At 38.4% G+C, this 14,356-nt stretch overlaps 1 protein-coding gene across 2 annotated transcripts in view; it reads right to left on the bottom strand.

The window, feature by feature from the left end:
- The window catches only part of MNMIP1 (manchette microtubule inner protein 1), a 79,782-nt gene that overhangs the window by 16,665 nt on the left and 48,761 nt on the right, over window positions 1–14,356 (bottom strand). For both annotated transcript variants that reach the window (XM_088460388.1, XM_088460378.1), the window contains exons 10-14: window positions 9,006–9,051; window positions 8,154–8,234; window positions 4,230–4,344; window positions 1,147–1,208; window positions 449–561 (exon numbers count right to left, since the gene is read on the bottom strand). In XM_088460388.1, coding sequence (XP_088316514.1) covers window positions 449–561; window positions 1,147–1,208; window positions 4,230–4,344; window positions 8,154–8,234; window positions 9,006–9,051 — 417 coding nt within the window. The remainder of the gene's footprint in view (window positions 1–448; window positions 562–1,146; window positions 1,209–4,229; window positions 4,345–8,153; window positions 8,235–9,005; window positions 9,052–14,356) is intronic.

The following is a 14,356-nucleotide window of genomic DNA, read 5'->3' as shown; positions in this document are numbered from 1 at the left end:
GTGCTACATGTGTTTTAATACCATTCAGTAATATAATAAGTGTATTACTATTATTTTAAGTGTTTTTCTGAAGCCAATTAATTTTTCGGAGAAGTAAACTCTGCATGTTAGAATTTCCCAGCAAATTTAGATACATAGTGACTTTTCAGGATTTCCTGTGGTTTTATTTTAGTACTCTGTATGGTTTTAAAACACTCCCTACCATTGTTAGTCATCCAATATTTATATATTATACGTGATAAATGTATATGAATTGCATTTGTCATATCTGTGTAATTAAAGACAGGAACATTGTTTAAACCTTTTTATACATCTACTCGTAAACCTTTTTATTTTATGCACGTAAATCCAACACTTCCATATAAAATTAAAGTAAATGGCAAACCAGAAAGTATATTGTTCCAACATGAAAGAACAAAGATATACCCAGCCTAAATTCTATGCTTACCTCTGAGACAAGCTTGGATTTTGGCAGACGTTTGCCCTGCATTTTTGGTCTGTCTGCAGTAGGATGTGCCAACTTTACCGAGGAAACTCGGAGCCCATCCAGAGTAGAGGTATCTATTGTATAAGGAAAGAAAACTAGTCAAGCTCAAAATAGCCACAGGTATAATCAAAATCCCATATAAAATACTGGGCATAACTGCCACAAAACCTCTACATTGATGGCTAAAAAAAACAACATGTAAGAATTCATCTCCTAACAGCACCAGTTGCCAAAATTTGCTGTTAATACAAATATTATTATTATACAGATGTGTCCACATGCACCTATCCTCATATTTTGCCAAATAGCCCCGATTGGCGCACCACGGACTGTGCGACTTAGCTGCACCATGCTTCCTGTCAGAGACTCTCACGAAATGCATCTTATTTGTATTACAAATGCAACAAAAGTACAATGTATGAGTACTCTGATTGCTGACACTGTCATTTCATGTAGCTGCTCTGTGCAACTCATTTAATAATCTGGGTAAAAAGGCTAAAGACAACGGGCCGATACGAGTGACCCAGGCCATAATCGCAGCACTCAATGTTCAGCCTAATCTGCAGCAGTATATCAATTACTAATCCTAAGTATCTAGGACACTGTAAGACAATACATGGTTACGTTGCCAATGAGACGCAAACTTGAGTTAAACTTACTTGTCTCTTTATTTCTTTCTTTCTTTTCTTCTGCTAGTTTTGTCTGTGAATCTGTAGAGGGCCTGACAATGGTAAGCGTATTAAAAAGAGTCTGCTATTGGTATACTGTATGTGTATCAAGTCTATATTGGATTTATATTACTTCTCATCTCATTTTATTTCTTAATTGTTATCATGGAATATTGAGTTAAAGCTTAAAGTAAGGTGATAATTAATAACATATGTAAGCAGATACATAGTAGTAATCCTTACAGCTATTTAATAAATGTTATAAAAGTCTCATTCATACATTGTTGCAGGTATTTTGCAACTTCAAACATTTTGTAACTGAAATTGCAAAAACCACTGCTAGACAACATATGCATTGTAAAGCTTAATATTTTGGATAAAAATGAAGTTGCCTGGTCTCAGTGGCTTCACTACGAGGGTGCGGCCACATCGGGTGACATCATCTGAGGGGGTGACATCATCCGAGGAGGTGACACCAAAATAGCATAACTGCAGTGGTGATTGGTGATGTGCGCGTCATCCACACTGTGGCGGGAGAGAGGCTGGGGGCTTCCCAGGAGCTCTCGGAGCGTGGCGAGGATGGGGGCGTGACTATATGTGAAAATAGGGGGCGTGGCTTCACGGGTGCGAGGTCATGCCCTTTTACGTGCACACACACGTAGGGTCGAGAAGTGCTGCACCGGGTGTCATAACCCATTGTGACGCCTCTGCCTTGTATAAATATGGATTCTGAGAAAAAGAGCAGAGCATAGCCTTAATAACACAGAAATAGGACATTAGATTTTACCAAGGAAGTAATTATGAAACGAATACAAAATGCTGGCTTACTGAAAATACTGAATTACAGTGTTAGATAAATATCTAAATATTTTACTTAGCATGTTTATAGAGCATTGTATTCTATGTACTTTTTGTTCTTACATTTTTCATGACTAAAAAGGATTTTATCGCTTAAGAGAAAATAAATCTGTTTCTGTGCATTAAAGGGTTGTTCCACCCAAAATGCAAAATTTAGAAGGCAACTATAATAAATGTATTTTATCCATTCCCAAAGCATCTCAGCTGAATCTACTGCTAAATACATAGGGCCTGATTCTGAGTCAAACTTTTCTGTGGCATAGTTGTGCCTGTGACTATATTCTAATGCTAGTATCAGCCCTTCCCCTTTTGTACAGCCATGCATCTGAGTGTACAAGGATAGAGACGCCCACTTTGAGCATCTTTAGACACTAATATCGCTTGGTGCAGCTTTAGACGCCACCATCGGTCGCACCATCTATATTTGAAGCAACCCTATGTTAGGTGCAGATTGTCCAGGGACGTCCAATCAGGGTAGGAAGAGCCTCCCCTGTCATACTCCTGAGATTTGATATAAAAATGATTAGAATAATACAAAGAATATATTTATAACTTATAAACATCTTCTTTGTTTATTGTAATCATTTCTATAGTTAACACTCACCAACTTTGTGGAGCTCCCTGGGACTGCAGGGAGACGAGAGATGAGGCAGCAACAGCTTAGCCTCGCTTCTGTATAGTCAGACACTGCTTGCAGAGCTGGGGGCGGGGCCACACCACTGGCAGTAAGCTGCACAGAAATAGCTAATAGAGGCATGCCTCGGAGTATGGGGGGGCGTAACTTGAGCACTGATGGACACCTTGGATGTGTCATGTGACCAGGAAGTGCACCGCAGTGTTTAGAGATTGGACTTCAGTCAGCAGCAGCAAGAGTAGACACAGTGATGCAGGTAGGAGAATCAATGGACACTGAAGCTTATTGTAGTGAATGGAGAGTTACAGTGAGTAGGGGGTGAGACAGGCACCCAGCACTCAGACCCATCTCCATGTGTGCCTTCCCAGCCATTGACCTCACCGCACGGCATTGAGATTGTATGCCCTCCAATGTGAGCAATAAAGCATCTGTGTACACAACCACAGGACTGGCCATTTTTGTGCTTCTGAATAGCCACCGCCCAGTCACCGCCCTGTAACACCCAGCACATTTTCAGTACATTTATGATACATGTGTCTCAATAGCTCCTTTGTGCGTGCACACTGTGTACTGCATGCATCATACCAGTGTTTTAGGAATTATCGCTCAGGCGCATTAGCAAATAATCATTCAACTCTGTGAACACTGACACTGCATGCAATTGTGCAAACTGTTTTGCATTGTTAGTTGTAAACACAATAGATGCTCTTTGTAAAGGTTGCAATGTCTTTCTGGGTAATTTTCCACCCCATCAGGAAAGATACCTTTTTTATACTTTATTTAGTGTTTAAAGCTAATATGTCAGCATGCATTAACATGTAACATGCACTTTTTTATGCATTTCTACATTAAAAAGGCACTTGTCACAACTTGACACTGCCATATAAAGTAATTATACAGCATATTTGCACATACTGAACCATTCCAGTTCAAGAAGCTTCCTGGGTTTAATAAAACCTAGGACCTCACCTGCCAACCACTGATGATGTAACTGGGTGTTACCCAAGGATCTGAAATGCTATTGGCCCCACATTAACACAGACTCCATGAAAAACTGTAAAACTGGTTAAGACTGTAACAAACAGCAAGATAAAAAGTAAATGCAAAAAGTGTCTATGGATGTGATGGATTAAACCATAAATCCCTATTTAAGAGTTAAATATGGAATATAGCCACATAGGTTATATTTTGGCAATATGATCCCTAATCTAGATCTGGTCATTTGCTAAATACTCTTCAGTCCTCATTGGGCTGGTTATATGGAGTCTGTGCACACCCAGCTCCTGCCGCCCCATAATCTTGTCGACATCAGTAGTTTCCACTTAGTAGAATAGCAGCTATTTTGGTTCAGTCCAAATTTGATGCCATTTTTGTGAAGCTTAAGTGCGGATATATGTTATATGAAGAACTCATAACACAAAGATAAAGAAGCTGCAGTAAAGGAAAGTGGAAGAGTATCTAGCAAACATATTAATGTAAGCTAGTTCATATTGCAAAATAGATCATAAATAATTAGTTATTATGTTACTAATTAATATCACCTGCCCCCTGTATGCATACACTCCGCGTAATCCCATCTTACTTGTTGGCAGGACTGGCATTGGCTTTGGTTTTAAGCGGCACTGGTGGGGGTGGTGTTGTTTTCTTTGGTTGATGGGTCACTTTGGGAGCAGGATCTACCTTGGTCTCGCTTTGCTCTGAAACAAGGTTTATATAGTATATATAGTAAGTATTCATTAAACTTTCCACAAAGTGATGTCTTTAAGCATTCAAATAAAGTTCTAATCGTAAACCGATAGAAAAGCCACTATTGATATTAATATATGTAAAAAGCAATACATGACTAAGTGATAAGTGCATATGGAAAAGCTGGAGTGTTTAAATTTAATTAAATAGATCCATCGTGAATTCTTTAATGCTTCTACAGCAGAAGTATTCAACTGCTGTGCAACTACACATCCCAGCATGTTCTGCCACAGTTTTAACTTGCCATAATAGTAAAACTGTGGCAGGGCATGCTGGGATGTGTAAGGATAAGAAAGTAGAACAAATTCCAACCGAGCGCTGAGTAATAAGATATATAAATATGTATACACAGAGTACAACAGGTAAGTGCCATGGAATAAATAGTTTGAAAGGTGTAATAAATTGATAGTTTTAATGGTAACACATATAATTCACATAAAGATAAAAATAATAAAAATCACTTTGATATCAACCACATGTGGCTATAAAGTGCAAATTTATAGCCACATGTGGTTGATATCAAAGTGCTGCAAATGCTATTTTTTTCCCAAAGGGGGGGGTGGACATGCCACCATCACTACCCGGGGCCGTTCCGGTTCTTTACGGGCATGGGTATGATATTGGGTCATCTTTATTTAATGAAGAAAGGGGGGTTCTGATTGTTAAAGAGGAAAGGAGGGGTGTTCTGATCTGAGGTCATATTTTTAAATGCAAATGGGGTCTGATTGTCAATGAGAGATCTGTGACTGAGTGATATGTTGATCAATTACTGTCTGGTATGATTTATTAATTTTTTTAATGAAGAAATTGGGGCCTGATCTAGGGTGTGATTTAAATTGTGGGATTTAATTTTAAATTCATCTGCAGTTTAATGAGGAAGATCGGTGCTTGATTTTTTTTTTATAACACAAAGATATTGGGAATGATATTTATTTATTTTACCAATATAAGGTGGTCACTGTCTTTCTCGCTATGTATGGTAGATTGTATATTTTTTTAGGTTTAAATAAATGTATGTTTCTATTCAGTAATATATATTTTTTTATGTTTAAGGTGGGCCTAACTAAATTGACAGGGCCGAAAAAAAAAACAACAAACAAACAAAGAGGACTTTTTTCTAAAAAGGGGGTGTAGTTTTGTGACACAGTAACGCCCCTTACACATAATGCCACACTAAGTCATGCCCCCAATAACACATTATGCAACACAGTAATGCCCCTTACACATTATGCCATGGTAGAGCCCCTTATACACATAATGCCATAGTAGAGCCCCTTATACACATTATGCCATGGTAGAGCCCCTCCTCCTCATTCCTCCTTCAAATCACTCCTCCTCCTCATCATCATTCCTCCTCCTTCTCATCATTCCTCCTCATCATCATTCCTCCACCCCTCCTCCTCCCCCTCCAACCTCCTTATATTATCTCTAAGGCTTTCACACCTTAACCACAATGACAAGCAAATGGTCAACTTGTGGTCATGTTTTTTTATATATCAACATTTTACTGCTATAATATAGGATAATTAATACATCTCTGTAATGTAATACATATTCAATTATTATAATTGCTAAGAAGACAACAGAAAAGTTAAACAAGATTTTGACCTATTGTCTATGTAAGGCAATTGACAAAATTGTTAATACAATTATAGTTTATAATATGATAATAAATTAGGTGTAATAAACCATCCATCTTTTGCTAACAATAAGACGTGGCAAGGCACTTTGGTGCTCCTTGCTATATTTAATAGTACAGCACCTTTGTATAGTCTTGTAATGCTCACTGGACTGTACACTGTGTAATTTAACAATTAAGTGTCCCATGAACATGCTTAATCAGTAAATATATATATATATATATTATATATATATATATATAATTCATGTCTCCTGCTCAAAAAACCAGGAATAAGCGGCACTCATCCGGACTTAACAACGAAGTGAAAGTGTTTATTCCAGCGTAAACCGACGTTTCAAGGCCTGAACGGCCTTTTTCTCAAGGTGTGCATAACAAAACAAAACAACAGTGTGTTATGCACACCTTGAGAAAAAGGCCGTTCAGGCCTTGAAACGTCGGTTTACGCTGGAATAAACACTTTTACTTCGTTGTTAAGTCCGGATGAGTGCCGCTTATTCCTGGTTTTTTTGAGCAGGAGACATGAATTATATAATACTATAGCTGGCACCACGGCATGATGTTTATATAATGAGTGCCTGTCTACATGCATCTATATATATATATATATATATATATATTCCAGGATTGGCTGTCGGCACTCCTGTGTAATTACAACAGGTCCTGGTGCTCTCTTCAGAATAATAGGAAAAGGCACTCGGAGACATTCAATGCATAAAAAGTGGATGTATTCAGCCTGAGATATATATATATATATATATATATTATTATTATATATATACACATACATATACACACATATATCTAGAAATATACAAACTAGCTGCACACACCACAATAGTAAGTCCAGGAGTGCATAGCACATAAAAATAGTTGCAGTATCAACTGTTTGATACTATAATACACAAACACATACATACAACATAGTTTATCAATATGTACTCTCTAGACCATGTTTTAATATACACAGGACAATTATATACTCTCTTTGGTCAAAGTCATGCTTGTACTATTGAGTTTGAACTATACGTTGCAACATACTCTTTAATGAGGGTACATGTATGCCATGCAACTTACTCCTGGCCAAACAGCCTTCTGCTTTACAACTTATTTTATCAGCAGATTTTCCAGTTTTAAACCATTTAAAAAACTTGTATACGTGCTCCTACTCTGTGTTGCATACTACTCATCATATGAGAAATATGTTAATCATATACATATTATATAACAAGCAATGACGTTTGTGTGACTATGGCTCGATATTTGCACATAATAATCTTTTGGGACATAGTATAATTTGAGAACTTCTATAGCCTCCAAATTCATATGCAACAGGAAAGGTTTGCCAGTCAGCAATTATAAAATCTCTGGTGTATACACTCCCTTTGTCTTACAGAAAGTTTCACAACAAGGTTACCAATATATATGTATATAGATAAGAGAATTGTGTAGCACCATTCAAACACGATTTCCAGGAACACTTTGCTGTGAGCGTGTGTCTCAGACTCGTACCATCAGATGGTAATATTAAGCACTCAGAGCGCATTCTTAAAGCTTGGTAAATGTACTTCAATACTGCTAATTACACAAATAATGTACGTGAATGGACCGGTCTCAAAAAACTTGTTACTTTCATTTTTTGGTTTTTTTGCATCCTGTCAATTTAAAAATTGATGGCAGCATTCACATGTGTCAACGTTCTGTACAATATAATGGAGTTCAGAGAATACATTACTAGCACTTTGTTAAAAATAATGACAAGGTACAAAGTTTTATCTATGGTTTTAACAGGAACTGTCTCAATACTTATGTGTACAAATTCTAAGAAGTGAGCAAAGTACTATACCATCGCAATATACCAAAACCACCATTTTAAAGACACATTGTAATTGTGGAAACCAAATGCAACATGAACATAAATTGAAATCAGCATCCAAGACATTTTAACTGACAAATAATTTCAGGGGAAATATTTCCAAAACAATTGGGCTACCCTCGCTAGAGCTGCCAACGTTTCTGGAATAGTCCTGGAAACTAAGGACGTTCTATAAAGATACAGTACCAGCAATAATAGTGAAAAGAAGAACTACAGTTTAAGACATGTTTCGGTGTCTGCATTACCTTTCTGTCCTGTGTAAATTGGAGGCTGTGGCCCATTTACAGGTAACTTGAGGTCCATGGTAGGCATGTCCTTTTTAGCCACTGAAAGGAAGGAGAAAAGATGTGTACATATTAACACACCAAAAATCATTCCTTTGAAAAAAACTAGTTTATCTTACACAACATACAAATACCTGATGGCAAAGAACAAAACAAATATTGGTAGAAAGAACTTTCTGCTTCTTGCTGGTACATGAGGGAGCTTCAGTCGGTGCTAACATGTAAACTACCGTATGCTTTAATTGAAATCACCACACAAAGATCTCTTCCTGTGTGGGTTGAAAACTGCTACTGCTGAAATCTGAAGGTTGTATGTTTGTCACTGATGATCAGGTGTAGACATTAAACAATATGGGAGTCCAATTTCTAAAGTCTTACTACTACAAATGTAAGTGTATTATAGTTATGTATGTTCCCAACAGACTGGTCACTAAAACAAACTGATACATTCAAAATGAAGCCATTAAAAAAGTGCATATTCATATATATTTGCTAATTGTGGTTGATTATATCTAAACCAAGGATTAACCGTCCTCAAATAGGAAATGCTTGTGTCTAAAAATTTACCTATAACGATACATTTCTTTGAACTTTATTTAGTAACAAAAATATAATTTTGCATACTCAAGATTTCACAATATAGTTCAAATGATACAAATGTGTTGCAACCTATAGCAACCTATTAATTATCCAGAATTCAGCTAAAAAACATCAGCTATTATATAAGCTTTACAGTACATTATAGCCAATATGAAAATGTATCAATACAATGCTATTTAGAAAATTAGGCGATTAAAGTACCAACTAACTCACGTGGTCCTTTCAAAGTTGCAGTTCGTGTTGGAGGCTTACTGGTTTTCTGGAAATGTTAAAAATGTAAAGAAGAAGTGATGAGGGCATAGGACTATCAAAGGTCAAGAATTATGTACTAAGCTATAAATGAAAAAAAAATAATTTTCATTTATAGGCTATAATATTGAATATTAGAAGATCTTAGCATTAGTTGCAGCCCCCATTGCCAACCTTATTCATTTCTTTAGAGGGCTTCCTGACAAACTCCTCCAAATGCGTTAAGGGTATGGCTTACACGTGTGTAGCTATATTATGCTCAGTTTATGTTTTATATGTGGTATCTTACTATCAATGTTATCAATAAAAATCTAAGAAAACATTCACACCATGAATGTGTTCCCTGCCTTTCTTTTATTTTATGTAATTTCTGTCCCACGGAAAACAGGTAACGTGAGGATTTTACTTACTTGGTATTTGAAAAAAAAGAAAGAAAAAAATATGTTGTTCAACAGTGAGTGATGTGTTGGTGAATTTAACTGTACACCATTTTTGTGTGATAGTTTATATTTTTTGACTTTTGCTTGTTTGTCTTTTATGTTTTTTCTATATGTATTTATATATGATATAATGATACATAAACGTTTATAAAATTATAAACGTTTATGTAGGAAAAGTGCAGTAGTTGTGTATATTACTCTTTATTCATAAATGGCATGCAGTCACAAAGAAACGAGAAGTGTCATTTTGGTAAATGAAAGAATGTATTTAATTGAATAAATGACCCACAATGTTCAAGTATAAATATGTAGCTGAAAAGTTTTGTAAAAGTTTTCTAAATACAGATACATTGATATATAAACCATTAATATACTGTACACCTTTACTTTTTGCGCTGTATGGCGTGAGACACCTGGTGCAACTTAGATGACCCTCCACGGAGCGTCTATTTGGTAATAGTGTACTTTCTCAGGATTAGTATTTTTTCCACAAAGGTATTGGTATGAAGTAGCAGAATATGATACATATTTTAAGAAAAAGTTGCAAGGCTTGGCTAAGTTGCATAGTCCGTGGGGCGCCAAACAGGGTTATTTTGTGCGATTTGAGGATAGGTGTATGTGGACACATCTGTATTGAAACAAAAATAAATAAGTGTGCAAGTTATATAATGCCTTATGTGTAACATAGCCTGTCTGTAGGGTAATGGGTTATATTGCTGTATTCTGCAATGCAACAGGAAGTGGTATGAGCTGTATGTGCATCGCTGCTATGCTCTTTAACAAGTGTTTTGCTTCTTTTTCATTTCTTGTACTGCAGCTATCAAATAGCATGCAATCTAAGTGAGTATGAAACAGATCTTTGATCAAAACTCCAGCCACTTCATAATATTAAGATAGCATTATTTATCACTGCTTAATGTGGCCATACATGGCGCAGTTTTTGCCACTTAGGCATGAAAATGCTTGAAAATGTAAAACTGGTTCAGAATTTAAATTCACTGATTTGATGGCTAAAATCATGTTCACAGTATGACTGTCAATGGACCCTGATCCGAATTTGTGGTTTGAAATTTATGCCGTGTATTGGCAGTTCGAAATCAAAGTTCACTGATTGTGTTGGAGGATCACAATTGAACATTTGTGTTCAAGGTTTGCTGTTTTTGGTTCACATTTAAAATTAATGTTTGTAAATATTTGAACCCTATTTATAACATATTGTTAAATAATAAAAAGGTATATTAATGTTCGCCTTTCAACCTTCAACTAAATATAGCTAAAATTATGATACAGTGTACTGGAACTGACTTGTCTGATGGACTTGTGCGAACAAACTAAAACATGGTCCAACCTGTTACACCTATTTGAATTTAGTTGCCTATTTTGAATCAATCAAAAATGAAAGAAATTCCATCAAATGTGTGTGGAGATAGTTAGAGGCAAACTGTTACAATGAATCTAAAATCACGCCCACATCGTGCCGCGGCTCCTTCAACTGGGAACAAGTTTGATCATGTTACTGTAGGTACAATGAAAAATAAAATGTAGTGGGTTTCAACCGATCTGCGCACAGCTATCTAATGCTCTGGCCAAATTGGAAATAAATTGCATATACACCTTAAAAACCTTGATCCCCAATAGGTTAAACAAGGACTTTGAATTAAAATGGTTCTTGTGATACTCAGATTGTAGATTTGTTATTTTTTACTGCATATGACACTGGTATGTACTTTGTATATATTTCAGCTTTTTAGCCAACTTTTATGGCCACTTGGCAGGACTTTGGAATTCCTCAAGTGAGATATGGGACTTACTTTAGAAGATGTTCAAAGAGAAAGAAATACATCTATGAATGTGATTCTGAAGATGATTCTCTGGAGGATCCATTTATGTCAACTATTATTTTATTATTTTTATTGTGATATGAGCATGTACAATGTTCAGATTTGTATCATCTGTTTTTTTGCTGAAGGTACATATGTGCAGGGCCCGATTAAGGGGGGGGGCGACAGGGGCGGTCGTCCCGGGGCCCCCACACATAGAGGGGCCCCCACCTCTGGAGCACGCAGGGGGGGGGTTTCTGAGTAGCTAGAAACCCCCCCTGACAGACCAATTCTCCTTGCTACGGTGGCCGGAGGGGGCGGAGCGAATACGACATGCCCCGCACCCAAATGGCCTGCGAATTGCGGCACTACGGCGCGAGGGAGCGGAGCCTAAGGATGTGAGCAGTAGCTGCATAAAAAGTAAGTGTGTATACAGTATGTACTGTTTTATTGTGTGTATATGTGTTCATGTTTATATACGGTATGTGTTATAGTGTGTGTACACTGCTGTGTATACATAGTGTGTATGTATGTGTTTGTGTGTGCATACTGTATATGTGTGTGTATATGTATGTAAATAAAAAAAAAAAAATATATATATATATATATATATATACACATACATGCATAGAAAGACAGTTATAATCTACACTCACATCTTCATAAAGGCAATAGGTATATAGGGGTGCTACTCTTCGGTCCAAGAACCAAGTAAACAATATATGTCAATACCACACACTAAATGTTTTCAATGTGCTGAGTTGCTACCTGATGTTGTTGCCCCGGTTGGACCTATATTGCCTTGCTGATCTTGGATTACTGGACCTTGATAATGATCTCTATGCAGACCGAAACATCGGTATTCTTACTTTCTAGCACGCTGCAATAAACAAACTGATCCTTTACAAAGTGGTGAGTGCCCTCATTCCGCATTTAATAGTGTGTGGTATTGACATATATATATATATATATATTATATATATCAGGGCTGAGCAGGTTAGGATTTCTGAAATCCGAACCCCCCCGATCCGAGTCAGGCTCGACTTTTCCCGCCTGACTCGGATCTGAAATCGAGGCAAAACGTCATCATCACGCCTTCCGGGTCTCGCGGGTTTTGGATCCTATATAAAGGTACCCGCGTCGGTGCCATTTTCTCACTCGGCTGTGGACAGTGAAGAGGGAGGGTGGGAGTTAGGGCTGGCTGGGCTGTGTAGTGTAGTGTAGTGTAGTGCAGTGTAGTGTTGTGCTGTGCTGCGCTGTGCTGCTGTTGTCCATAGGGGCTGTGTCCACTCCTCCAAAGTCCATAGGGGCTGGCTGGACTGTGTTGTGCAGTCAGTTGTCCATAGGGGCTGTGTCCACTCCAAAGTCCTGTGCAGTGTTCCAGTCCTAAAGGGGTGTTGTAGTGTTGTCCAGGGGGTGCTCTGTCCATCAGGGGTGCTCCCCCCAAGTGCAAAAAAATATATTTTTTTTCTGTGTTTGTGAATTGTGTGCACTGTGGCCGCATGTGCATCAACAAAGGAGCAGCGCCAAGCGTGCGCCTGTGTCCCATTAGTAAAGGGCCGGCTGGCTTGACCGTTAAAGGGTGCTGTAACCCCCAAAATGCACTCCAAACAAAATATAAAAAAATTTTCTGTGTTTGTGAATTGTGTGCACTGTGGCTGCACGTGCATCAACAAAGGAGCAGTGCCAAGCGTGCGCCTGTGTCCCATAAGTAAAGGGCCACCTGGCTCATTTCTTAAAGGGTGGTGTAACCCACAAAGTGCACTACTCTCCAGCAAAAATAAAAAAATATTTTCTGTGTTTGTGTGCGCCTTAGCCGCACGTATATATCAATATAACATAAATGGAGGACCAAACTTTCTCCGATAAAAATAAAATAGGGAAAGATCAAGAACCACTTCCTCCTAGTGCTGTTGCTGCTTCTGGGAGTTGTTCATCAGAGAGGAAGTAGGAACACCACTACTTTTACTAAACAATTGACCCTCCAACAGTCCCTAGCAAGGAGGATGAAGTACGACAGCAGTCATCCTGAAGCAAAACGTATTACTGAGGCCTTGACTGCTATGTTGGTGGTAGACGTGCGTCCGGTATCCGCCATTAGTGCAGTGGGATTTAGACAATTGATGGAGGTAGTGTGTCCCCGGTTCCAAATCCCGTCTAGATTCCACCTGCATCCTCAAAGCAGCAGCGACAAGCGTGCGTCTGTCTGTTAAAGGGTGGTGTAACCCTCAAAGTGCGCTCCACAAACAATAAAAAAATTATTCTTTTTTTTCTGTCTTTGTGAATTGTGTGGGCTGTAGCCGCACCTGCATCCTCAAAGCAGCAGCGACAAGCGTGCGTCTGTCTGTCAAAGGGTGGTGTAACCCTATAATTGCGCTCCAACCAAAATAAAATAATCTTCTTTTTTTCTGTGTTTGCGTGTGAAATGTATGCGCAGTAGCCGCACCTGCATCCTCAAAGCAGCAGCGACAAGCGTGCGTCTGTCTGTTAAAGGATTACATCGGTGACAGCATCCAAGTAGGCATGTCAGACAGTCCGTACCTGTACTGACAGGAAAAAGAGGCAATTTGGAGGCGCCTGTACAAACTGACTCTATTTTACCTGAGTTGCCCCCCCTCCAGTGTGTTCTCCGAAAGAGTGTTTAGTGCAGCTGGGAACCTTGTCAGCGAAAGGCGTAAGAGATTGCTTCCACAAAATGTGGAGAAGATGATGTTCAGAAAAATTAATTATCAACTCTTCCAGGGAGACCAGCCTCCAGAAAGTACAGAGGGACCTATGGTGGTGGATTCCACCGGGGACGAATTAATACTCTGTGAGGATGAGGATGTACACAACACTGAAGAGGGTGAGGAATCGGTGAATGAGGAGGATGAGGACGACATCTTGCCTCCGTAGAGCCAGTTTGTGTAGGGACAGATTAATTGCAAGCTTGTTTTGTGGGGGCCCAAACGAACCAATCATTTCAGCCACAGTCGTGTGGCAGACCCTGGCGCTGAAATAATTGCTTTGTTAAAGTGTGCATGTCCTGTTTATACAACATAAGGGTGGATGGGAG

This window comes from Taudactylus pleione, unplaced genomic scaffold, assembly GCF_031769625.1.
Source record: "Taudactylus pleione unplaced genomic scaffold, aTauple2 ptg000007l, whole genome shotgun sequence".
Taxonomy (NCBI): Eukaryota; Metazoa; Chordata; class Amphibia; order Anura; family Myobatrachidae; genus Taudactylus; species Taudactylus pleione.
Note: the sequence above shows the minus strand (reverse complement) of the source record. Positions and strands in the feature narration are given on the sequence as shown.